The sequence below is a fragment of the Bufo gargarizans genome, chromosome 4, assembly GCF_014858855.1.
Source record: "Bufo gargarizans isolate SCDJY-AF-19 chromosome 4, ASM1485885v1, whole genome shotgun sequence".
Taxonomy (NCBI): Eukaryota; Metazoa; Chordata; class Amphibia; order Anura; family Bufonidae; genus Bufo; species Bufo gargarizans.
In genome coordinates, this window is record NC_058083.1 from 209813309 (window position 1) to 209841281 (window position 27973).

Consider the following 27973-nt stretch of genomic DNA (forward strand, 5'->3'; position numbering starts at 1 on the left):
AAGGTCCCGGTACACCTGGCCCCTACCTGCAAGGAACCACGCAGGTGCAAGCACCAGTGGAACAAACAGAACTGGAACCCATACAAACACAGGACATGGAACAGACAACAAGACAAATGGGAACCAGCATAGGAGCACCCTAAGTGGATTGGAAGCATGGCAGTCACAGGCAGAGCTGCACACAGACTAGAGATCTTCCCTCCAGAGAACCAGGGGACCCTCTCATGAAGGCAGGACAAACACAGGAAGAGAAGCAGTAAGGCACTGCAGGACAAAGAAGGAACAGACTAGATCAGAAGCAGTTTAGCACTGCCAGGCTATCAGATGCAGTTGGATCATTGCTAGGCTAGACATGGAACAGAGTGAATCCAGACAAAGAACAGTTACAGAAGAGCAGGCACGGCATGGACAAGGATAACAACAATAACACAGAACAGGTACAAAACATCAGACAAGGCAACAACAACACATTACCAGGTGACACTACAACAACGGCAGATAGCAAAACCCCCTTGGTGAGCAGCAAGGGGCTACACCCAGCAAGGCACAGGATAGACTGACCACAAGCCCACAGCTCACAGATAGCAATAGCTGCATAACGAGGACACCTGATAAGCCACACCCAGGAACAGACCAGGGACTGTTAACCCCACCAAAACCAAACAGGGAGGGCAGCCTACATGAACAGAGAAGAGAACACACAGGTTTCAGAACAAGACGTTGCCTCGGGCAACCAGCATACACAGAGTCACCGCAGCCAGTACGCCAGAACACAAACAACCCATGTCACGGGGACACAAACAGAAATGCATCCACACTCAGACCCTGTTCACAAACAAGGCCACAGCCAGTACGCATCGCAGAACCAGCATACATGGGAACACCCACAGCCAGTACACAAAGCACATGCAGCCACCCTGCACAGCACCTGTCACAGGAGCCACATAGATGCAGAAACGGAAGCCACAAACACAGGCCACAGTTTACACACAGCACTGCAACCAGCATGCAGTCCCAATCAACCAGCATACACGGTGTCAGCCTGCAGACAGTATGTGAGAGAGCCTGCAGCCAGCCTGCACTGCAACAGTGACAAAAACTGTACAGAGATGCAGACAGAGGAAGTACACACATTCACAGGCATAGTTCACACAAGACATCGCAGGCAGCCCCAAGCAACCAGCATACACAGGTTTCGGCCTGCAGCCAGTACGAGAGAGGGTATGCAGCCAGCCTATGCGGCCACAACTGTCACAGTGAACCACATTGTGACAGTTTGTTTTTATGAGGAAGTGAGTAGTAGCCTAGACAGAGGGGTGGCTGTGTATGTAGTGTTCTTGGATTTGATACTGTCCCTCATAGACGTTTAGTAAGTAAAATAAGGTCTTAGAAAGTATAGTTTGTAATTGGATTTCAAACTGCCTAAAGGGCCGTGTTCAGAAAGTTATGTTCAATGACTCCTATTCTGAATTGTCCCAGGTTATAAGTGGTGTACCCCAATGTTCAGTGCTATTATTTAATTTAGTTATTAATTATATCGAGGGTGGGATTAATTTTTGCAGATGACACCAAGCTATTTAGTACTGTGCAGTCTATGGAAGATGTCCATAAAATACAAGCTGACTTGTATCAGCTGTTTCTAAGGCTAGCAGGACATTGTCATGTATTAAGCAAGGCATGGACTCACAGGACAGGGATGTAATGTTATCACTTTACAAAGCTTTGGTGCTGCCTCATCTGGAATATGCAATTTAGTTCTGGGCACCAGTGAAAAGAAAGGATGCCCTAGAGCTGGAAAAAAGTACAGAGGAGAACAACTAAACCGATAAGATGTATGGAGGGTGTTTGTTATAACGAACGAATAATAGAATTACAATTGAGAAGAGATGTATTAGTGGAGACATGATTAGCCTATAAAATATATATAAAAAATATGGCAAAATGCTGTTCCATGTAAAATCCCCTCAAAAGATAAGGGGCGCTGCCTCTGTCTGGAGAAAAAAGTTCAGTCTCCAAAGGTGTCAAGGATTCCTTACTGTAAGAACTGTGAATCTGTAGAATAGTCTATCTCAGGACTTGGTCACAGCAGGAGTAATGGACAGTTTTAAAAAGGGCTTAGATGAATTCTTAAATGTAAATATATATAAAAATGAGTTTCTGTCTGCCACTGTTTAGATCACTGTTAAAGAAGTGGGCACCGTGGAGATCACTGTTAAAAGAGTGAGCACTGTGGATGTCACTATTAAAGTGGCGGACACTGTAGAGGTCACTGTTAAAGGGGCGGTCACTGTTAAAGGGACGGGCACTGTGGAGTTCACTGTTAAAGGGGTGGACATTGTGGAGGTCACTGTTAAAGGGGCATCCACTATGAAGGTCACTGTTAAAGGGATGTTCAATGTTAAAGGGGTGAGCACTGTGGAGGTCACTGTTAAAGGGGCGGGCACTGTGGAAGTCACTGTTCAAGTGGCAGCCACTATGAAGGTCACTGTTAAAGGGGTTGGTCAATGTAAAAGGGATGGGAACTGTGGAGGTCACTGTTAAAAGGGCAGGCACTGTGGAGGTCACTGTTAAATGGGCAGGCACTGTGGAGGTCACTGTTAAAGATGCGGTCATTGTTAAAGGGGTGGGCACTGTGGAGGTCACTGTTAAAGGGACAGACACTGTGGAGGTCAATGTTAAATGGGCGGCCACTGTGGAGGTCAAGGTTAAAGGGGCGGCCATTGTGAAGGTCAATGTTAAAGGGGTGGCCACTGTGGAGGTCACTGTTAAAGGGGTGGGCACTGTCGAGATCACTGTTAAAAGGGCGGGCACTGTAGAGGTCACTGTTATGGGGGAAACTGTTGATATCTTTTTACGACACATGGAAACATAAAATGAAATAGATGAAATATACCCGTGCAAAGCCGGGTCCTTCTGCTAGTATATACACTCACCTAAAGAATTATTAGGAACCCCATACTAATACGGTGTTGGAACCCCATTTTGCCTTCAGAACTGCCTTAATTCTACGTGGCATTGATTCAACAAGGTGCTGATAGCATTCTTTAGAAATGTTGGCCCATATTGATAGGATAGCATCTTGCAGTTGATGCAGATTTGAGGGATGCACATCCAGGGCACGAAGCTCCCATTCCACCACATCCCAAAGATGCTCTATTGGGTTGAGATCTGGTGACTGTGGGGGCCATTTTAGAACAGTGAACTCATTGTCATGTTCAAGAAACCAATTTGAAATGATTTGAGCTTTGTGACATGGTGACATGCTGGAAGTAGCCATCAGAGGATGGGTACATGGTGGTCATGAAGGAATGGACATGGTCAGAAACAATGCTCAGGTAGCCTGTGGCATTTAAACGATGGCCAATTGGCACTAAGGGACCTAAAGTGTGCCCAGAAAACATCCCCCACACCATTACACCACCACCACCAGCCTGCACAGTGGTAACAAGGCATGATGGATACATGTTCTCATTCTGTTTACGCCAAATTCGGACTCTACCATTTGAATGTCTCAACAGAAATCGAGACTCATCAGACCAGGCAACATTTTTCCAGTCTTCAACAGTCCAATTTTGGTGAGCTCGTGCAAATTGTAGCCTCTTTTTCCTATTTGTAGTGGAGATGAGTGGTACCCGGTGGGGTCTTCTGCTGTTGTAGCCCACCTTTCTTTCCCTTTCTGACATTCAGTTAGGAGTTTAGGAGATTGTCTTGACCAGGGCCACAACCCTACATGCATTGAAGCAATTGGATGACTAAATAATTGCATTAATGAGAAATAGAACAGGTGTTCCTAATAATTCTTTAGGTGAGTGTGTGTATATATATATATATATATATATATATATTAGGATCCTATTAGACATGAAATCATTTTTTCCATCCCATCATTTTCACCTATACTGTATAACAGCATTGCTCCACAGAAGATTGCAAATGCTTTCCTAACATACCTGTGTGTACTTTGTGTCTTTATTCCATGTCCAGAAAAATTGCTTTTATTCTTCTGGAAAACAGCTCCCAAGTGCCTGACTGGGCAAGGTTTGCTGTTCCAAGTGCCCACAGCAAACCAGACTTAAGAGGGGGTGGGCTGATTTTAACTGCTCATATACTGGGATTGGTAGCATCTACAGATATTGAGTCAGGAGTGCAATAAGTGAAACTTGTTTTTACTTTCACTTTCAACTGCATTCTCTGCCATCCCAATTTCTAACTGTTATATCTTCCAATGTAATGGATATAATGCTGTGATTCTGGTATTGCTTGGAATGCCAGCTTTCAAACAAGACCAGGCCTTTATCTCTAGCCATTATCTTTCCTGAGATATAAATAGCTAAAGCAGCCCTCCCCATATATGTTTGGAATGCTTTTGCAATCTTCTGTGGGGCAATGCTGTTAAGGGTGTATTACAGCTGTCGATTACTACGAACACTCGTTAGTGATCATCTGGCAGTCTAATATGCCGCCGATTGGCAGATGAATGAACAAACACCCATTCATCGGTCAATCCAAATCTTTCGACAGGTTTAAAAATAATTGTTTGCAGGCGGTGGATTGTGGTGTCTAATCTGCTGCCGGCAAACAATGATTCAGTATAGGGAAGAGCGGTGACATAACAATCAATCTTTCCTATACTGAGGAGGAGATCGCTGTATGTACCGTATGTTTCGCCCTGTAAGACACACTGGCCCATAAGATGCACCTAGGTTTTAGAGGAGGATAATAATTAAAAAATATTTTTTTATTAGACCTCAAATCAGACCTCAGCTAACAGCCCCAATCAGACCCCCAATGTTAATAAGACCCCAAGAAGACCTCAGATCAGACCCACAATCAGACCTCAGCTCAGACCCCAAACCAGACTTCAGACCCCAATCAGACCTCATATCAGTCCCCAGCAGCCTCCACTGACTCTCATATTGGCCCTTACCAGCCCCTATTGCCTCATATCAGCCCTCAGTAGCCCCCATTGCCTCTCATATTGGCCCCCAGCAGTCCCCAGTGCATGTCATATTAGCCCCCAGCAGCCCCGATTGTCTCAGATCACACCCTATTCCCTCATATTTAATAAAATAAATAAACCACTTACCTCTCCTGCTCCTGGACGCCACCACTCCTCACCGCCCACGCTCTTCTTCCTCCTGCTGTCGGCTGTGCTATGAACCAGCGTGCACTGTGTGAGGGCGCTCTGTGACCTCTGTGTCACAGAGCGCCCTCAGGCTGTGCGCAGCCACTGCACAGCCGACAGCCGAGAACAAGGAAGCGGTGAGTACAGAATTTTCACTGCTTGCTGGGCCTCCGGTACTAATGAGCCCTTCCATAATGGAAGCGCTCATAAGTATTCACCCCATAAGACGCAGGTGAAAAAAATGCGTCTTATGGGGCAAAAAATATAGTAATAGCAGAGGCCTCCTCTGCTAGCGAGCAGGCATTTGCCAGGAAGGAACAATCCTTTCCCGACAATTGCCTGTTAAATTGGGCTGTCTAATACACCCATTACTTATATTGGTGAAAATTACATGACAGATTGCCTTTAACAAACAGCATTCAATGATCATTACTTTTGTGCTGTTTGCTCGTTACCACGATCATTGCACATTCGCCTGTAGAGCATATACACTGCTAATGAGTGTCAGACTTCTGATCAGATGAAGCGATTTAGTTGTGAGTAGTGACAATCTTTCAGTCAGGTAGATTTGTCTGATCCACGGAAAACAAATGATTTTTTGTAGATCTACTGATCAATGGACAATATTACACACTATTATATGTGACTATAATTTCTGAAAATCAAAGGATTATGTGAGATTTCATGTGATAATTGCTCCGTCTAATAGACCCCTTACCACACATCTATTTTAATTAAAAGGACACATGACATGCAGGCTTTTAGAAAGAGAGAATTCATTTGTTTCCAACTTACTCTAATTTTTGCAGCTCTTCAATAAGACTCGATTTTTGCTTTGGAGTCATTCTTGCAAAAATAGTTCCATTTAATAGGATCTTTAAAAATAAATAAACTATAATAAATTTAAAGTGTGTAATGTAAATTAACTACAGAGGTAAATATGGGTTAGAATGATTACACAAGAATCTGCTTTGCCAATAAGTTTTCTGGTTAATATGACTTGAATAATTTGTTAAATCTTACATTATAATATAATGTTCATTATTACAAATAAATAGATGTCATATCTTCAGACACTATACAGTACTAATGGAATATTACACAATATCAATTTAACAAAAATATTGTATTTTACTATGCAGTGGATCCAAATGTTCTAAGTATAAAAAAAAAATATTAATTATTAATTCAGAAATAAATCAATATTTCTCAAAGTAGTATTAAAATAATGCTCACTTATGAATATACTACAGTGTTTCTCTATTTGTGAGGTGGATGGCACTGTTGAGGCATCTTCCAGGTGATGAGAAGCCCCCGGTTGTTGGTGGGGAACAGTAGGGGTGGCAGTATTGACCGAAGTGATTATATGCCATGCAGTGTTGCTGGGTCCGGGGAGAACATTTTAAGACTGATTGAGGTAAATGCTGGCATAGGCTAGCACTAGTAGTGAGGACCAGGCATAATCATGTTCTGCCTGGTGAGGTCTCACTAGGAAAAGGTAATACAGATAAATAAATTGCTGTCTGTTTTATGAAACAGTTGTATTACCCATCAAAACACAATACTGGAGCATCTGTGCCATTGTGCACTATTGGTGGTCTTGTGTAAAGATTAAGCCCATTTGGGAGCGGATCCAAGCTTTGATAAAAACTGCTGATTCATATCCCAAATTCCTTTGACTAATATTCTTTTTAATCTCCCCCTTGAATTCTCTGGTACATACCTTGAATGTGCAGCTCTATTATATTGATCACTTATGCTCAGGATAGGTTTTCAATATCAGATCGGATGGATTCTGACTCCCAAAACTGCAGCTGTTTAAAGAGGTCATGATTAGAGTTGAGCGAACACCTGGATGTTCGGGTTCGAGAAGTTCGGCCGAACATCCCGGAAATGTTCGGGTTCGGGATCCGAACCCGATCCGAACTTCGTCCCGAACCCGAACCCCATTGAAGTCAATGGGGACCCGAACTTTTCGGCACTAAAAAGGCTGTAAAACAGCCCAGGAAAGAGCTAGAGGGCTGCAAAAGGCAGCAACATGTAGGTAAATCCCCTGCAAACAAATGTGGATAGGGAAATGAATTAAATTAAAAATTAAATAAATAAAAATTAACCAAAATCAATTGGAGAGAGGTTCCATAGCAGAGAATCTGGCTTCCCGTCACCCACCACTGGAACAGTCCATTCTCAGATATTTAGGCCCCGGCACCCAGGCAGAGGAGAGAGGTCCCGTAACAGAGAATCTGTCTTCATGTCAGCAGAGAATTAGTCTGCATGTCATAGCAGAGAATGAGGCTTCACGTCAGCCACCACTGCAACAGTCCATTGGCATATATTTAGGCCCAGCACCCAGGCAGAGGAGGGAGGTCCCGTAACAGAGAATCTGTCTTCATGTCAGCAGAGAATTAGTCTGCATGTCATAGCAGAGAATGAGGCTTCACGTCAGCCACCACTGCAACAGTCCATTGGCATATATTTAGGCCCAGCACACACACAGGCAGAGGAGAGAGGTCCCGTAACAGAGAATCTGGCTTCATGTCAGCAGAGAATCAGTCTGCATGTCATAGCAGAGAATGAGGCTTCACGTCAGCCACCACTGCAACAGTCCATTGGCATATATTTAGGCCCAGCACACACACAGGCAGAGGAGAGAGGTCCCGTAACAGAGGATCTGGCTTCATGTCAGCAGAGAATCAGTCTGCATGTCATAGCAGAGAATCAGGCTTCACGTCAGCCACCACTGCAACAGTCCATTGTCATAAATTTAGGCCCAGCACCCAGGCAGAGGAGAGAGGTCCCGTAACAGACAATCTGGCTTCATGTCAGCAGAGAATTAGTCTGCATGTCATAGCAGAGAATGAGGCTTCACGTCAGCCACCACTGCAACAGTCCATTGGCATATATTTAGGCCTAGCACACAGGCAGAGGAGAGAGGTCCCGTAACAGACAATCTGGCTTCATGTCAGCAGAGAATCAGTCTGCATGTCATAGCAGAGAATGAGGCTTCACGTCACCCACCACTGCAACAGTCCATTGGCATATATTTAGGCCTAGCACACAGGCAGAGCAGAGAGGTCCCGTAACAGACAATCTGGCTTCATGACAGCAGAGAATCAGTCTGCATGTCATAGCAGAGAATGAGGCTTCACGTCACCCACCACTGCAACAGTCCATTGGCATATATTTAGGCCTAGCACACAGGCAGAGCAGAGAGGTCCCGTAACAGACAATCTGGCTTCATGACAGCAGAGAATCAGTCTGCATGTCATAGCAGAGAATGAGGCTTCACGTCACCCACCACTGCAACAGTCCATTGGCATATATTTAGGCCTAGCACACAGGCAGAGCAGAGAGGTCCCGTAACAGACGATCTGGCTTCATGTCAGCAGAGAATCAGTCTGCATGTCATAGCAGAGAATGAGGCTTCACGTCAGCCACCACTGCAACAGTCCATTGGCATATATTTAGGCCCAGCACCCAGGCAGAGGAGGGAGGTCCCGTAACAGAGAATCTGTCTTCATGTCAGCAGAGAATTAGTCTGCATGTCATAGCAGAGAATGAGGCTTCACGTCAGCCACCACTGCAACAGTCCATTGGCATATATTTAGGCCCAGCACACACACAGGCAGAGGAGAGAGGTCCCGTAACAGAGAATCTGTCTTCATGTCAGCAGAGAATTAGTCTGCATGTCATAGCAGAGAATCAGGCTTCACGTCACCCACCACTGCAACAGTCCATTGGCATATATTTAGGCCCAGCACCCAGGCAGAGGAGGGAGGTCCCGTAACAGAGAATCTGTCTTCATGTCAGCAGAGAATTAGTCTGCATGTCATAGCAGAGAATCAGGCTTCACGTCACCCACCACTGCAACAGTCCATTGGCATATATTTAGGCCCAGCACACACACAGGCAGAGGAGAGAGGTCCCGTAACAGACAATCTGGCTTCATGTCAGCAGAGAATTAGTCTGCATGTCATAGCAGAGAATGAGGCTTCACGTCACCCACCACTGCAACAGTCCATTGGCATATATTTAGGCCCAGCACCCAGGCAGAGGAGGGAGGTCCCGTAACAGAGAATCTGTCTTCATGTCAGCAGAGAATTAGTCTGCATGTCATAGCAGAGAATGAGGCTTCACGTCACCCACCACTGCAACAGTCCATTGGCATATATTTAGGCCTAGCACACAGGCAGAGCAGAGAGGTCCCGTAACAGACAATCTGGCTTCATGACAGCAGAGAATCAGTCTGCATGTCATAGCAGAGAATGAGGCTTCACGTCACCCACCACTGCAACAGTCCATTGGCATATATTTAGGCCTAGCACACAGGCAGAGCAGAGAGGTCCCGTAACAGACGATCTGGCTTCATGTCAGCAGAGAATCAGTCTGCATGTCATAGCAGAGAATGAGGCTTCACGTCAGCCACCACTGCAACAGTCCATTGGCATATATTTAGGCCCAGCACCCAGGCAGAGGAGGGAGGTCCCGTAACAGAGAATCTGTCTTCATGTCAGCAGAGAATTAGTCTGCATGTCATAGCAGAGAATGAGGCTTCACGTCAGCCACCACTGCAACAGTCCATTGGCATATATTTAGGCCCAGCACACACACAGGCAGAGGAGAGAGGTCCCGTAACAGAGAATCTGTCTTCATGTCAGCAGAGAATTAGTCTGCATGTCATAGCAGAGAATCAGGCTTCACGTCACCCACCACTGCAACAGTCCATTGGCATATATTTAGGCCCAGCACCCAGGCAGAGGAGGGAGGTCCCGTAACAGAGAATCTGTCTTCATGTCAGCAGAGAATTAGTCTGCATGTCATAGCAGAGAATGAGGCTTCACGTCAGCCACCACTGCAACAGTCCATTGGCATATATTTAGGCCCAGCACACACACAGGCAGAGGAGAGAGGTCCCGTAACAGACAATCTGGCTTCATGTCAGCAGAGAATTAGTCTGCATGTCATAGCAGAGAATGAGGCTTCACGTCACCCACCACTGCAACAGTTTATTGGCATATATTTAGGCCCAGCACCCAGGCAGAGGAGGGAGGTCCCGTAACAGAGAATCTGTCTTCATGTCAGCAGAGAATTAGTCTGCATGTCATAGCAGAGAATGAGGCTTCACGTCAGCCACCACTGCAACAGTCCATTGGCATATATTTAGGCCCAGCACACACACAGGCAGAGGAGAGAGGTCCCGTAACAGAGGATCTGGCTTCATGTCAGCAGAGAATCAGTCTGCATGTCATAGCAGAGAATCAGGCTTCACGTCAGCCACCACTGCAACAGTCCATTGGCATATATTTAGGCCTAGCACACAGGCAGAGGAGAGAGGTCCCGTAACAGACAATCTGGCTTCATGTCAGCAGAGAATCAGTCTGCATGTCATAGCAGAGAATGAGGCTTCACGTCAGCCACCACTGCAACAGTCCATTGTCATAAATTTAGGCCCAGCACCCAGGCAGAGGAGGGAGGTCCCGTAACAGACAATCTGGCTTCATGTCAGCAGAGAATTAGTCTGCATGTCATAGCAGAGAATCAGGCTTCATGTCAGCCACCACTGCAACAGTCCATTGGCATATATTTAGGCCTAGCACACAGGCAGAGGAGAGGTTCATTCAACTTTGGGTAGCATCGCAATATAATGGTAAAATGAAAATAAAAATAGGATTGAATGAGGAAGTGCCCTGGAGTCCAATAATATATGGTTATGGGGAGGTAGTTAATGTCTAATCTGGACAAGGGACGGACAGGTCCTGTGGGATCCATGCCTGGTTCATTTTTATGAACGTCAGCTTGTCCACATTGGCTGTAGACAGGCGGCTGCGTTTGTCTGTAATGACGCCCCCTGCCGTGCTGAATACACGTTCAGACAAAACGCTGGCTGCCGGGCAGGCCAGCACCTCCAAGGCATAAAAGGCTAGCTCTGGCCACGTGGACAATTTAGAGACCCAGAAGTTGAATGGGGCCGAACCATCAGTCAGTACGTGGAGGGGTGTGCACACGTACTGTTCCACCATGTTAGTGAAATGTTGCCTCCTGCTAACACGTTGCGTATCAGGTGGTGGTGCAGTTAGCTGTGGCGTGTTGACAAAACTTTTCCACATCTCTGCCATGCTAACCCTGCCCTCAGAGGAGCTGGCCGTGACACAGCTGCCTTGGCGACCTCTTGCTCCTCCTCTGCCTTGGCCTTGGGCTTCCACTTGTTCCCCTGTGACATTTGGGAATGCTCTCAGTAGCGCGTCTACCAACGTGCGCTTGTACTCGCGCATCTTCCTATCACGCTCCAGTGCAGGAAGTAAGGTGGGCACATTGTCTTTGTAGCGTGGATCCAGCAGGGTGGCAACCCAGTAGTCCGCACAGGTTAAAATGTGGGCAACTCTGCTGTCGTTGCGCAGGCACTGCAGCATGTAGTCGCTCATGTGTGCCAGGCTGCCCAGGGATAAGGACAAGCTGTCCTCTGTGGGAGGCGTATCGTCATCGTCCTGCCTTTCCCCCCAGCCACGCACCAGTGATGGGCCCGAGCTGCGTTGGGTGCCACCCCGCTGTGACCATGCTTCATCCTCATCCTCCTCCACCTCCTCCTCATCCTCGTCCTCCTCGTCCTCCAGTAGTGGGCCCTGGCTGGCCACATTTGTACCTGGCCTCTGCTGTTGCCAAAAACCTCCCTCTGAGTCACTTCGAAGAGACTGGCCTGAAAGTGCTAAAAATGACCCCTCTTCCTCCTCCTCCTCCTCCTCCTGGGCCACCTCCTCTTCCATCATCGCCCTAAGTGTTTTCTCAAGGAGACATAGAAGTGGTATTGTAACGCTGATAACGGTGTCATCGCCACTGGCCATGTTGGTGGAGTACTCGAAACAGCGCAACAGGGCACACAGGTCTCGCATGGAGGCCCAGTCATTGGTGGTGAAGTGGTGCTGTTCTGTAGTGCGACTGACCCGTGCGTGCTGCAGCTGAAACTCCACTATGGCCTGCTGCTGCTCGCACAGTCTGTCCAGCATGTGCAAGGTGGAGTTCCACCTGGTGGGCACGTCGCATATGAGGCGGTGAGCGGGAAGGCCGAAGTTACGCTGTAGCGCAGACAGGCGAGCAGCAGCAGGATGTGAACGCCGGAAGCGCGAACAGACGGCCCGCACTTTATGCAGCAGCTCTGACATGTCGGGGTAGTTGTGAATGAACTTCTGCACCACCAAATTCAGCACATGCGCCAAGCAAGGGATGTGCGTCAAATTGGCTAGTCCCAGAGCTGCAACGAGATTTCGCCCATTATCACACACCACCAGGCCGGGCTTGAGGCTCACCGGCAGCAACCACTCGTCGGTCTGTTGTTCTATACCCCGCCACAACTCCTGTGCGGTGTGGGGCCTGTCCCCCAAACATATGAGTTTCAGAATGGCCTGCTGACGTTTACCCCGGGCTGTGCTGAAGTTGGTGGTGAAGGTGTGTGGCTGACTGGATGAGCAGGTGGAAGAAGAGGAGGAGGAAGCCGAGAAGGAGGAGGTGGCAACAGGAGGCAAAGAATGTTGCCCTGCGATCCTTGGCGGCGGAAGGACGTGCGCCAAACAGCTCTCCGCCTGGGGCCCAGCTGCCACTACATTTACCCAGTGTGCAGTTAGGGAGATATAGCGTCCCTGGCCGTGCTTACTGGTCCACGTATCTGTGGTTAGGTGGACCTTGCCACAGATGGCGTTGCGCAGTGCACACTTGATTTTATCGGATACTTGGTTGTGCAGGGAAGGCACGGCTCTCTTGGAGAAGTAGTGCCGGCTGGGAACAACATACTGTGGGACAGCAAGCGACATGAGCTGTTTGAAGCTGTCTGTGTCCACCAGCCTAAATGACAGCATTTCATAGGCCAGTAGTTTAGAAATGCTGGCATTCAGGGCCAGGGATCGAGGGTGGCTAGGTGGGAATTTACGCTTTCTATCAAATGTTTGTGAGATGGAGAGCTGAACGCTGGCGTGTGACATGGTTGAGACGCTTGGTGACGGAGGTGGTGGTGGTGGTGTTGGTGGTACATCCCCTGTTTGCTGGGCGGCAGGTGCCAACGTTCCTCCAGAGGCGGAGGAAGAGGCCGAGGCGGCAGCAGCAGAATAGGCCGAGGCGGCAGCAGCAGAAGAGGTAGCAGGGGGAGCCTGAGTGACTTCCTTGGTTTTAAGGTGTTTACTCCACTGCAGTTCATGCTTTGCATGCAGGTGCCTGGTCATGCAGGTTGTGCTCAGGTTCAGAACGTTAATGCCTCGCTTCAGGCTCTGATGGCACAGCGTGCAAACCACTCGGGTCTTGTCGTCAGCACATTGTTTGAAGAAGTGCCATGCCAGGGAACTCCTTGAAGCTGCCTTTGGGGTGCTCGGTCCCAGATGGCGGCGGTCAGTAGCAGGCGGAGTCTCTTGGCGGCGGGTGTTCTGCTTTTGCCCACTGCTCCCTCTTTTGCTACGCTGTTGGCTCGGTCTCACCACTGCCTCTTCCTCCGAACTGTGAAAGTCAGTGGCACGACCTTCATTCCATGTGGGGTCTAGGACCTCATCGTCCCCTGCATCGTCTTCCACCCAGTCTTGATCCCTGACCTCCTGTTCAGTCTGCACACTGCAGAAAGACGCAGCAGTTGGCACCTGTGTTTCGTCATCATCAGAGACATGCTGAGGTGGTATTCCCATGTCCTCATCATCAGGAAACATAAGTGGTTGTGCGTCAGTGCATTCTATGTCTTTCACCGCTGGGGAAGGGCTAGGTGGATGCCCTTGGGAAACCCTGCCAGCGGAGTCTTCAAACAGCATAAGAGACTGCTGCATAACTTGAGGCTGAGACAGTTTCCCTGGTATGCATGGGGGTGATGTGACAGACTGATGGGGTTGGTTTTCAGGCGCCATCTGTGCGCTTTCTGCAGAAGACTGGGTGGGAGATAATGTGAACGTGCTGGATCCACTGTCGGCCACCCAATTGACTAATGCCTGTACCTGCTCAGGCCTTACCATCCTTAGAACGGCATTGGGCCCCACCATATATCGCTGTAAATTCTGGCGGCTACTGGGACCTGAGGTAGTTGGTACACTAGGACGTGTGGATGTGGCAGAACGGCCACGTCCTCTCCCAGCACCAGAGGGTCCACTAACACCACCACGACCATGTCCACGTCCGCGTCCCTTACTAGATGTTTTTCTCATTGTTATGGTTCACCACAACAACAAATATATTATTTGGCCCAATGTATTGTATTCAAATTCAGCGGGATATAAATTTGAGGCCTAGTATTTAGGCGCTGGGTGACCGGTATGGATTTAGTGACAGAATTAGACTTGGAAATGCACAGAAGCGTGTGTGTGAAGTTATTCTGAATGACCCTATGTGCACCTTCAATATGATCTACCCTTTTAGGGATAGATTTCAAATAGCTCTGAAATATAGCAGAAACCACTAAATTATGAAATTGCTAAATTGGGAATTGTATTTCAACCCAGAACAAAAAATGTGCTTTGACGGACACTAAATAACTTTCCCAGCCACAACAGGACAGCGGTAACGAGAGATTTAGCGGGATATAAATTTGAGGCCTAGTATTTAGGCGCTGGGTGACAGGTATGGGTTTAGTGACAGAATTAGATTTGGAAATGCACAGTAGCGGGTGTGTGAAGTTATTCTGAATGACCCTATGTGCACCTTGAATATTATATACCCTTTTAGGGATAGATTTCAAATAGCTCTGATATAGCAGAAACCACTAAATTATGAAATTGCTAAATTGGGAATTGTATTTCAACCCAGAACAAGAAATGTGCTTGAACGGACACTAAATAACTCGCCCAGCTACAGCACTAGGGACAGATTTAGCTGGATATAAATTTGAGGCCTAGTATTTAGGCGCTGGGTGACCGGTATGGATTTAGTGACAGAATTAGACTTGGAAATGCACAGAAGCGTGTGTGTGAAGTTATTCTGAATGACCCTATGTGCACCTTGAATATTATATACCCTTTTAGGGATAGATTTCAAATAGCTCTGATATAGCAGAAACCACTAAATTATGAAATTGCTAAATTGGGAATTGTATTTCAACCCAGAACAAGAAATGTGCTTGAACGGACACTAAATAACTCGCCCAGCTACAGCACTAGGGACAGATTTAGCTGGATATAAATTTGAGGCCTAGTATTTAGGCGCTGGGTGACCGGTATGGATTTAGTGACAGAATTAGACTTGGAAATGCACAGAAGCGTGTGTGTGAAGTTATTCTGAATGACCCTATGTGCACCTTGAATATTATATACCCTTTTAGGGATAGATTTCAAATAGCTCTGATATAGCAGAAACCACTAAATTATGAAATTGCTAAATTGGGAATTGTATTTCAACCCAGAACAAGAAATGTGCTTGAACGGACACTAAATAACTCGCCCAGCTACAGCACTAAGGACAGATTTAGCGGGATATAAATTTGAGGCCTAGTATTTAGGCGCTGGGTGACAGGTATGGGTTTAGTGCCAGAATTAGACTTGGAAATACACAGTAGCGGGTGTGTGTGAAGTTATTCTGAATGACCCAATGTGCACCTTGAATATTATATACCCTTTTAGGGATAGATTTCAAATAGCTCTGATATAGCAGAAACCACTAAATTATGAAATTGCTAAATTGGGAATTGTATTTCAACCCAGAACAAAAAATGTGCTTTGACGGACACTAAATAACTTTCCCAGCCACAACAGGACAGCGGTAACGAGAGATTTAGCGGGATATAAATTTGAGGCCTAGTATTTAGGCGCTGGGTGACAGGTATGGGTTTAGTGACAGAATTAGATTTGGAAATGCACAGTAGCGGGTGTGTGAAGTTATTCTGAATGACCCTATGTGCACCTTGAATATTATATACCCTTTTAGGGATAGATTTCAAATAGCTCTGATATAGCAGAAACCACTAAATTATGAAATTGCTAAATTGGGAATTGTATTTCAACCCAGAACAAGAAATGTGCTTGAACGGACACTAAATAACTCGCCCAGCTACAGCACTAGGGACAGATTTAGCTGGATATAAATTTGAGGCCTAGTATTTAGGCGCTGGGTGACCGGTATGGATTTAGTGACAGAATTAGACTGGGATATGGCCAAAAAATAAACAGACTATTGCTGGTTAAATGCACTTGGTGTGACAGCTTCACCCTGATGTAGGCTTTAGCCAAAAAACAACCACACCATTGAGGGTTAAATGCACTTGGTGACAGGCGCAGCTTGCCCCTGATTTAGTATATGGCCAAAAAATGAACAGACTATTGCTGGTTAAATGCACTTGGTGTGACAGCTTCACCCTGATGTAGGCTTTAGCCAAAAAACAACCACACCATTGAGGGTTAAATGCACTTGGTGACAGGCGCAGCTTGCCCCTGATTTTGTATATGGCCAAAAAATGAACAGACTATTGCTGGTTAAATGCACTTGGTGTGACAGCTTCACCCTGATGTAGGCTTTAGCCAAAAAACAACCACACCATTGAGGGTTAAATGCACTTGGTCGCAGCTTGTGCTGGCGCACCACAAGACACAAAATGGCCGCCGATCACCCCAGAAAAATGTGACTGACAAACGGTCTGTGCAGCCTAAAAACAGTGAGCAATTGAGGATCAGCAGCTCAATGATCCACAGCTGCAGATCGATCAGTTAATCAAGTCCTTTGGAGGAGTTAATCTGCCTAATCTCGCCCTACTGTCGCAGCCGCAACCTCTCCCTACGCTAATCAGAGCAGAGTGACGGGCGGCGCTATGTGACTCCAGCTTAAATAGAGGCTGGGTCACATGGTGCTCTGGCCAATCACAGCCATGCCAATAGTAGGCATGGCTGTGATGGCCTCTTGGGGCAAGTAGTATGACGCTTGTTGATTGGCTGCTTTGCAGCCTTTCAAAAAGCGCCAAGAAAGCGTCACAAAAGCGCGAAGAAAGCGACGAACACCGAACCCGAACCCGGACTTTTACGAAAATGTCCGGGTTCGGGTCCGTGTCACGGACACCCCAAAATTCGGTACGAACCCGAACTATACAGTTCGAGTTCGCTCATCCCTAGTCATGATGCTTGTACAAACTCTGCATCCTCTATTTAACTGCATGACCTCAACAGTAGATCACAGTAGCGATACAATGTAACTGCAATGTAACTTCAACTGCTCATTTGATTTACCTGAATAGGACAATCAGTTGTACAGTAATTGCACTGTATTGCTGCTACAAGTTAGCATGCAGTTAAATAATTTGGAGGTCACATCGCATGTACTAGTGCCACAGCCTCTTCAAACAGCTGATAGGCGGGGGTGCCAGGAGACAGAATCCCACCGATCTGATATTGTTGACCTATTCTGATGACAAGTCATCAATATACTAGCGCCACACAATGCCTTTAACACACTGATTTCTTTCTTAGTTGCAGGCACAAAATACTGATCCCACCCCTCTGAAGGTCTACATTATGTCCCTCTATCTCCCAGTGGATACTCAGAATAGACCAACTTATGGCCTTTTCTAACCACAACTATTTTAAGTTCCAGCAAATATGGCTGCCATGGCCGATGTTTCGGAAAACTGACAAATCTCTGTGGTCCTCTCCAGATGCTTACTCTTAAATTACTACAAGACTGTATCATGGTCGCCCCATCCTTTTTATGACTTTGCTGTTAAAATGCATTACATTTTCTTTTTATTTAGATTTAGTTTATTCAACTACGGATGGAGTAGAGTTAACACTCCTGTTTTCTGAGATTTCGGAGTTGTGTTATCTAATCTAATTAACCCTAGTGTCCAGGTCAAAATGTACAAATCTGACATGCGTCACTTTATGTGGTAATAGCTTTGGAACACTTGTACTTATCTAAGCCATTCTGAAATTGTTTTCTCATGACACATTGTACTTCATGATAGTCATATATTTGAGTAAATATATTTCACCTATATTTATGAAAAAATCCAAAATGTACCAAAAATTTTGAAAAATTATAAATTTTCCAAATTTCTATTTCTCTGCTTCTAAAACAGAAAGTGATACCTAATAAAATATTTATTACTTAACATTCCCCATATGTCTAATTTATGTTGGCATCATTTTGGAAATTTCATTTAATTTTTTCAGGACGTTAGAAGGCTTAGAAGTTTAGAAGCAATTCTTAAAATTTTAGCAACGCTTGGATTAAAGAGCTGGTTTGACGTTTATAGACGTGATAGCTGCACGGGGCATGTGCAAATACCACGTATATAAACGTGTTGCAGTCATGAAGGGGTTAAACACCTTCAATTGCTTTTCAATGGCTTTTGTCTCAAGATAACACGATGAGTTAAGAACTTTGAGTTAAGAGCTAGAGTGCTAACCCTGCTCCAATGTATAAAACTTTAATTATGTTTATGCCGGTTAGCACTAGACAATTAAGTATCACTCTGTTTTACCCTTTGACTTAAGTTAGGGTACTGTTTTTACAGTCGTGTGTTCATGACCTTTGAAAAATTCCTTAATTTGCATAACATTGAAACACTTGGACTGCTGTTATTTTCTCTATTTTTCCATAAAAATTTGCATTGAATGGAAAAATAGGAAATAGCTCTGCCTAAGGAGCTGAAAAGTGTACCTTTTATCCATAGGCATACGGTACAAAATACAAGTAAATGTTGAGACAAGATTATAATTCTTCACTTACCTTTGGCAGCAAATTGGAAAAATGTTGAGTTAAAACTTGATAGGACTTTCCATTCATTGCAAAGTGAAGATTCCCCAAGGTAGTGGGGAGATTAATCAATCTTTCCCCAACATTACATTGTGACTCCAGAGGGAAAAAAGAGAAAATGTGTATTGTGAATATGGAATGATGATTTACACATTTGGGCCCTGACCTGTCAAACTGATTTTGTCTTGTAAGGCAATTTATTTTTGCTCCTACTAAGTGATCTTGAGAAATCCCACTGTTTGTGGCCATTTAGGTGGTTATTGGTCTTATTTATCATAGGGGATTGTCTCAGCTTAACTCCACTCTTGCCCTTTCTAAACTGTGAAAATAAATCAAAAACCTATAGTCTGTCTGTGCTAAATTCAACAACAGTTGCAAGCCTCTTTAATAAATCTGGCTCACAGACCATCACCTTTAAACAAATAGACACATTTGAAGACAAATTGTTCCCTATTGATAAATCGGGGCCTTGGTTATTTTGGGTTGTTTAAATACACTCAATATTTTAAAATTCTCTTTATTGTATAATAACTGCTTGTTCGATCTTAAACTTATTCTAAGATAAAACAGCTAAGATTTTTATAGTGTAAAAGGGGTTAAATTCAATACATAGCTTTTCTTGGTTCCAGTAACCAACCATATAGCTGCTTAACCTAAAAATGTAGAAAACACTTTTTAACCCTTGGAGGTGAATTTTCATCTGTACACAGGCTATGAGGAAGAATCACTCTGCTTAGATCCTAAATGTGTTTCATATATCTATGTACTTTGTTTTTCTGACCCAGAATATCAAAAAAAGTTTTGTTTTTTATGAGTTGAGTGAGATGGGCATTTTTTCATTGGTTATATATTTGGTGCAGCCTTAGCACGTCCATGTAATCCACTTCATTCGCAGGTGAGCTGTGATTCTCTCGTAGACTATTTCATAAATGTACAATAGAAGTGGGTTCCAGAGATGGGACTCACATCTATCTCAAGAATGGGACCCCATTGTGCACCGCAGTGAATGATGAGGGAGATGCATGTGCGTGGCTCTCTCCATTCACTGTCATGGGACTGCTGAAAATAGCCAAGCACACTTACTTGGCTATTTTTGGAAGTCTTATAGCAGGTAATGGAGAGAGTCATGCATTTGTGGCCATCTCTCCTTTTACTGCACGTTTATAGGAATCCTATAAACGTGCAGAATAAATGTCTTTTTGGCATTTTTCATTTTAGTGTTCTAATGAGTTCATTTCTATAATTACAATAAAATACTAAAGGTAAACTGGCCTATTATTGGATTTTCTGGATTAAAGGATTAATACTGTATCTGTAATATTATAGCATACTTTATCCTTGTGGTTTCCATTTGCTTGAATTTCAGTTGAACATTTCCAAGTAACTGAAGCGGGTAAATCTTTCTCAGGTTCACAGGCTTCCAACATAATTATGTTACTGTTGGAAGGAATCATTCCTGACTTTTTACCAACCGTCACAGCTGTCTGAAGGTTATCACCTATTAAAACAATAAGACATAATGGACAGTCTAAGAATGGAGATGATTATATGTCCTGTACATATTATTGCAGTAATTTGTATATAAACAAAAAAAAAAGCTACAGGATCAGCCCTTCCACTGTACGTCTCTCCACATACAACATGTGGCTAGATGCAATTATACCAACTCTGTAGGGTTGGAGCTATGGTGCACAGTTGACTTGGTCACTACAGGAGTATCCCCACATGGGACAACTCTTTCTAGCAAAGAAATTCAGCAATGGTTTTCTGTGAAATCCACAGACGCAAAAAAATATATATTTTTAGAGCAGAATTTTTGTGGCAAGCACAGCAGGTCTTCCACTGCTGTCAATATTTGCATTTCATAGTTTGAAAGCCATGGGTAAAACCCATGGCATAAACTGACAAGCAGTGGATTGAAAGTTTCGAGCACAAATCAGCTTATTCTGCAAGTTTACAAATCTTATTCACTTACAGTGGGGAAAATAAGTATTTGTGCAGCTGATACTGCAAATGCTGCAAGCAATTCCGCTGTGGAGAATCTGCAGCATTTACACTATATGTGGCCATACCGTGATACTGAAAAAAAAAAATTGAATTCAAACTTTGGATAAACTAGTATCCCAGTTCTTGCTATTGGAACGTGCTGATCAGATATATTTCTAGATAAAAAAATGAGATTTCTCAGTGGTTGATACCTTTCAATGGGTAACGGAAAAGATGATGACACAATTGTAAGCTTTCAAGGCTACTTGGGCCTCTTCCTTGGGTGTCTTTTATGATAAAAGGAGAAATCTAATCTTTGAGAAATTTCAATTTTTTATCTTCTCTTAGGCTTACACAGTTCAAATATATATTTTCCTGTAACATATATAATGCTGGAATTGCTGACTGAAGAGGAACGCAAGTGTACTGTGAGCTAGCAGGCGTCTAGGTGTAGTGATCAGGACCGGGTGTCCTTCCACTGAATTCAGAACATGGAAGACAAGGACAACTCCCTGTTCAGGAATTAGGAAGAAGAGAAGGTCTGTAGCACGGGTGCTTGAGGTTTAAAGGGAAAGGCTTAATACTGGTAATGTACATACGGATCTAGCAGCACAGTGATAATGAATTATAGCTTGAAAGCTAGTTCTCCAAATGAATAATAATATAAGTAAAAGAAATAAAAATAAGATAAAAAAAATACCTGTGACCATCACAGCCCTGATATTTGCTTCTGTGAGTTCCTCTAGTACTGAATTTGTTTCTGGTTTAAGTCGATTTTCCAGAATCAACAAGCCAAGAAATGTGAGGTCACACTCCACTACTTCCCTTTAAATATAAAACATTTTCATTAGTGCAGTTGTGAAGCAGTGTTAATTACCTACCTGTTTATAACTCATTATCATTTGGGGAATACTTGCCTTCGGACTCTTTCACACAGTCAGTATTTGCTCGGTATTTTTGCATCAGTATTTGAAAGCCAAAACCAGGAGTGGGTCCAAAACACAGAGTAGGCACAAATATTTCTATTATACCTTTGCTATTAAAACTCCTGGTTTTGGCTTACAAATACTGACCAAATACTGATGCACAATACTGACCTAATACTGACTGTGTGAAAGAGGCCTTTATCATATTGCTGTTTAGCAATAATTCACTACATGAAACAATGAGTGATTCCAGTTTAGTTGTATGGTCTAATAAGATTCTAAATTAGTCTGATACCTCTTGTCTCATGACAGACACAGAAAGTCAGCCTTTATATATGGTTTATACAGCAACTCTCTATACAAACTACAACTTTTAATATAAATCAGAAGCCCACCTCAAGTTCATAACTGGCTCATGTTGTTTAATCCTTTCACTGCCAGTAAAAATGTGATAGTTATGGAAAATTATGAAATAAAAAATACATACTAATTCCCCCGTACCATGCCCATATATTTTCTGAAATCAGACACATACGATTAAGAACACAACTGTGTTCAAAACGTGTTTGTCGAGTGTCATGTTTTTGTAAGTCATTTGCTATGAAAAAAAAATAAGGCGCAACAAAGTTTTTAACAAAGTGCTGGATTCCGCTTCCTTTATGTCTTTTGCATTTAACCTGATCCCTTCCGTGAGCTGGACATTAATGTATTACAGTAGGTGATCTGGAATATACTTATATGCTGACATGACACTTTGTCAATAATGCCTCTCATTACTTTATACACACAGAAAACTTCATGCAACACGGATTCTAACAGTAATATTTTTCATGAAAGTGCATAAAATTTATTAGTGAGTAAAAGCCCAACCCAAGCAGAATGTTATATGAACCACATCTCTTGAAAGTAAACATGTGCAGAGTTCATACATACAACGTAGGCCTACATTTCCATGCAAATATCATTTTTTTAAAAGATGAAAAATCTTGTATTATATTGGAAATTTTAAAAAAATAACCTATAAAATACAGGGATTACAGTTGTTGAAAAGTTATTTACACCTTGAACGCACATCGAAGCAAAAGTTTACATATAAAAACATTATGAATGTAATATACCCCTTGAAGACCAAGTCAGTTGTCATCTTAAGGACCAGGCGTTTTTTGCTAATCTGACATGTGTCACTTTATGTGGTAATAACTTTGGAAAGCTCTTACTAAGCCATTGTGAGATTGTTTTCTCGTGACAAATCGTACGGTACTTCCTAAAAACCTCAAATTTACAGATAAATTGTCAATATTCATTATTTTTTTAATTTGAATTTCTCTGCTTTTAAGATTGTTATTGATACCTCATAAAATAGTTATTAATTACAATTTCCCATAGCTCTACTTTATGTTGGCATCATGTTGTAATTTTTAAAAAATTAAAAAAAATGTCCAAAGCCCACTTTTTTAAGCACCAATTCAATTATGGCGTTTTTTTTTAGGAGCTTACAAAATAGGAACCACCCATAAATGACCCTATTATAGAAACTACATCCCTCAAATTATTAAAATAGATGTTAGAAATGTTAACCCTTTAGGTGTTCCACAAAAATTAAAGAAAAATGAGGTGAAATTTAAAAATGTCTTTTTTGCAGATTTTCCATTTTAATCCATTTTTACTTTAATACAGCAAGGATTGACGACAAAACAAACCTTAATATTTATTACTCAGATTCTGAATTTTACATAAGCATCCCATATATAGTCATAAACTGCTGTATGGGTGCATCTCAGAGCTCAGAACAGGGTCAACACTTTATTTTTGGAGGGCAGATTTTTCTGGAATGGTCTTTGGGCACCATATTGCATTTGAAGAGACCCAGAAGTATCCCTTCAGTGGATACCTCCAAAAAGTGACCACATTTTGTAGACTACACCACCCAAGGAATGTTTAACAGGTATAGTGAGCACTTTGACCCCACAGGTATAATATTTTTTTTACAAGAAAATTCAGCTTTAGGCCCAAACTTTCTTTTTCACAAGGGATAACAGTAGAATATCACCCCATAATTTGTTACTTATTTTTAGTGTTGAGCACGAATATTCGAGAATTTGCAAATATTTAGAATATAGTGCTATATATTCTCATTTGTGAATAGTGTTGAATATTCTAATAGCAAATTTATCGAGAATATACTACATTGCCAACTTTTGCAATAAAGTAAAAAATTACTGGAGATCACGACATCTCGAATTTGTGAATTTATGGCGAACATTGGGCCAAAAATTTGCGAAATATCACGAATTAGAACATTGCCTATGCTGCTCATCACTACTTATTTTCTCCTAATACAGTAACACCCCATTTGTGGTCATAACTTGCTGTTTGGGGATATGCCAGGGCTCAGAAGGGAAGGAGCGGCAAGTAGATTTTCTAACATAGAATTTGCTCAAATAGATTTTATGGGCCATAACTATTTTTTGCTCACTGAATTGTGTGAGGGATCATTTTTTGGGAGGACAAGTTTGTAGTTTTTATTGGCACCAATTTGGGGTATATTTGGCTTACAGACTTCTTTTTATCTCATTTTTGGGAAGGTGAGGTGGGCAAAAATTGCAATTCTGTCAGTGTTTTTTTTTATGGGGTTCACCATAAATTAGGCGCATTTCAGGTGCAGATGGCAGCGCAATGCTTAGTTGCACTGCTATCTGCGACTTCGCACCAATCACACCAGGTCTAAAATTATAGGCGGGGAAGGGGAGGGTCCAGCAACCAGCATAAAAATTGTCTAAATGTAAGATGGCTCGGAAGCTGTATTACATTTTGAACTGGCGCTGGATGCGCCAAAGTTATGGAGAGGCCTGTGCCTCTTCATAACTTCGGAACTACCACCAGCTGTGGGCCTTTATTAAGCCTGGCGTCAAAAATACACCGGTCTTAATAAATGTGCCCCTATGGTTTTTGGGATGTAAGGTGACAAAAAAAAGCTGTTTTTTTTTTTGTTTTTCTTTTTTTATCATGCTCACCTGATTGGGTTGATCATGTGATATCTTTTTAGAGACGGTCGTTACAGATGTGGCAATACCAAATATGTCTATTGCTTTTTTCTACATTTTATAAATTATTTGATTAGGAGAAAGAATACTTGTATTTCACCTGAAACTCTTTTCTATGTATTTTACACTTTGTGTCCCACATATGTTTTTTATTGCAGATTTATCCTGTAACTGGGGCTGACATAGTAGCCCCAGTGTTACAGGGGGGAATACAGGCCCCCAGAGAGGGTTTGAAGAGGGTTTGTACATGCAAGCATTAGATCACTTATACCCTAGTCTGCAATCAAATATTATTGCAGTCTATAGCAATAGCAGTTTATTCCTATTAAGACTTGCCTCATGTAGGGTTTAATAGAAACTTTCCATCAGCAGGCCTGGAGACCTTAGCAAGGCCCAGACTGCCATAATAACATAACGGTTCCACAAATTTGGGGCATTCAGTCAAAAGAGGGGGCTCTCACTATCTAAATTACTTTTCATACTGTATGCCATGGTCACAACTTACTATTACATCTTATGGGAAAAATGTCTGATCAGAGTTGTCTTTGATCTTGGACACTGACAGCAGGTGCCTGCTATGTAAAACAGCAGGCACCCACCAACTAGGGCACCCGGTCAGTTCCTGAACGGGTCAATCTACATTCAATAAAATACTGGGGATAAAAGGAATCACACAAAATTCATATTTTGCATAGTGCTCATTCAAAAAAAAAAATAATATAAATAAATAAATAACTATATATATATATATATATATATATATATATTGATTTTCCAAACACTTGTGGTTTGTAGCACAACTGAAATAATAGGCACCACAGAGAAAACAAAATTAGTTTTAGTTTGTATATGACTAAATATAGAAGAAAATGTAACAGCTATTGTTACCTGTCTATGTCTGAAAACTCTGGTAGACCTTCTTTTAACACTGTCCGATATGCTAGCCCAATTACTCTGAAGCCTTGTACAGTGTAGTCAGCAAGTTTCGTAGAGAAGCTGTCTGGGACTATTAAAAAATGACAAAACCAGAATTATTAGCAGCCATGCAGACTATAGTAAAATTGTTGACAATAGTTCTATGACTATAGGAAGGAACCTAAACACATGATAGACTTTACTTTGTGAGTAAGATTTAGCCATTAAATTATTATCATGCATTTTAAACACTTTTTTGCATTTCACTTTTTGGCTTATTGGAGTCCTAAATTGAATCAAATTAATTTTTTGCACCCCAGTTTTTGTGTAAGACACTTGTTTAAAGTCAGCCAGCCACCAAATGGCATACTGTAAGCTGTTCCATGGCCAGGTGTATGTTATTTCCTCATTATTCCAATTGCAATGAGCAGATAAAAGGTCCAGAGTTAATTTCAAGTGTGCTATTTGCATTTGGAATCTGTTGCTGTCAACTCTCAAGATGATATCCAAAGGACTGTCACTATCAGTGAAGCAAGCCATCATTAGGCTGCAAAAACAAAACAAACCGATTAGGCATGGCCAAAACAACTGTGGATCTGTGGAAAAAAACAGGAGTGGATCCAAAACAGAGATTACACGTGAATGGAATATTTGCATGTCTTCTGTGGTTAGTACCAACTCTTGCTTTTGGCTACCAAATCATAAGCCAAATCTGATGCAAAATAGGAACTATATCATACAGGCCTTACAGCTGCTACATAGACAGGATTTGTTGTGTGTCTAATTTTTTATTCCTTCTGACAGATCAGAAGAAGGCCAAAAAGGCAAAATAGTGTTCCAGTCATGGAGTGGGGAGGGTAAGAACAACATGAGAAGTCCACAGAGTGGTCCAGTGACAAAGTGGTGAGGTAGCAGCAGCATGAGGAGACCACAGAGTGTTGACGTGGCAGCAGTATGAGGAGACAACTGAGTGGTGAAGTGGCAGCAGCATGAGGAGACCACAGAGTGGCCCAGTGACCTAGTGGTGAGCTGGCAGCAGGATGAGGAAACCACAGAGCGTCCCAGTGACCTAGTGGTGAGCTGGCAGCAGCAAGAGGAGACCACAGAGGGGCCCAGTGACATAGTGGTGAGGTGGCAGCAGCATGAGGAGACCACAGAGTGGCCCAGTGACATATAGGCGAGGTGGCAGCAGCATGAGGAGACCACAGAGGGGCCCAGTGACATAGTAGTAAGCTGGAAGCAGCATGAGAAGACCACAGAGCGGCCCAGTGACATAGTGGTGAGGTGACACAGCATGAGGAGACCACAGAGGGGCCCTGTGACATAGTGGTGAGGTGGCAGCAGCATGGGGAGACCACAGAGTGGCCCAGTGACATAGTGGTGAGGCGGGGGGCAATGACAGTACCAGCTGAAGATGGTGGGTGGCAGTAGGAGCACCTGGCAGCAGGTGTGTGGCATCAGGCAGGTGGCAGCATCAGAATAGTAGATAAAGCAGGTAGCCAGAAGAAACAGGTCTTTTTTGACAAAGTTTAGGTGTGGCACCATGGATGATCTAGTCTGATGCATCAGGCATTGGCGTGTGGAAATCCTAGCTGATCTATGCCTAATTCATCTTCACAAAGGTCAGTTTCTCCACATTTTGAGTGGACAGGCGAGTTATCCTTGGGTTAAGTATGGCCCCCGCTGCACTAAAACACCCGCTCTGGCAAGGCAGGAAAGCTTATCCAGGCAAACTCGGCCAATTGCAGCCACAAATCGAGTTTGGCTGCCCAGTAGTACAGGGGATCTTTGATGTGGGGTGGCAGGGTGCACTCCAAGTATGCCATAACCTGCAGGTTCTGCTCTATGTCTAGCTGCTGCTGCTGGTGAGTAGTTTCTTCCGTAAGCGGGTGAAAAAAACTGCTCATCAGTGACTTTAGACTTTAGTTGGTGCTGATGAAGCTGGTACTGCTCCTGCCACCCCCCCCCCCAGCAGCCATGACAGTCAAACGTGAGCACAGAGGGGCCCCCCCCAGTCAGACTTGTGTAAGGGTGGGCGATGGCGCACAAAGGCAGCGGCCAACTGATTACATAAGTTGTATCAATAGTAGTTCAGTTTGTACTCTCTCTCACCAGGTGTAAAAAAGGCCCCAATTTTTGTCAGATAGCAAGGGTCTAACATGGTGGAGAGCCAGTAGTCATCCCTCTGCCGAATGGTGACAATTCGGCTATCACTATGCAATCAACTGAGCATGCATCCGGACGTTTGAGCAAGTGACTCGAAGGGACTCCCAGCCTCCATCTCC

General features: G+C 43.6%; 1 protein-coding gene across 1 annotated transcript in view; it reads right to left on the bottom strand.

Annotated features, from left to right (window-relative positions):
• Window positions 1-27973, bottom strand: part of LOC122934993 (probable cation-transporting ATPase 13A5) — a 249603-nt gene that overhangs the window by 106708 nt on the left and 114922 nt on the right. Inside the window, exons 17-21 of the mRNA XM_044290686.1 lie at window positions 25662-25779; window positions 21504-21628; window positions 20149-20315; window positions 18791-18916; window positions 5921-6000 (exon numbers count right to left, since the gene is read on the bottom strand). Coding sequence (XP_044146621.1) covers window positions 5921-6000; window positions 18791-18916; window positions 20149-20315; window positions 21504-21628; window positions 25662-25779 — 616 coding nt within the window. The remainder of the gene's footprint in view (window positions 1-5920; window positions 6001-18790; window positions 18917-20148; window positions 20316-21503; window positions 21629-25661; window positions 25780-27973) is intronic.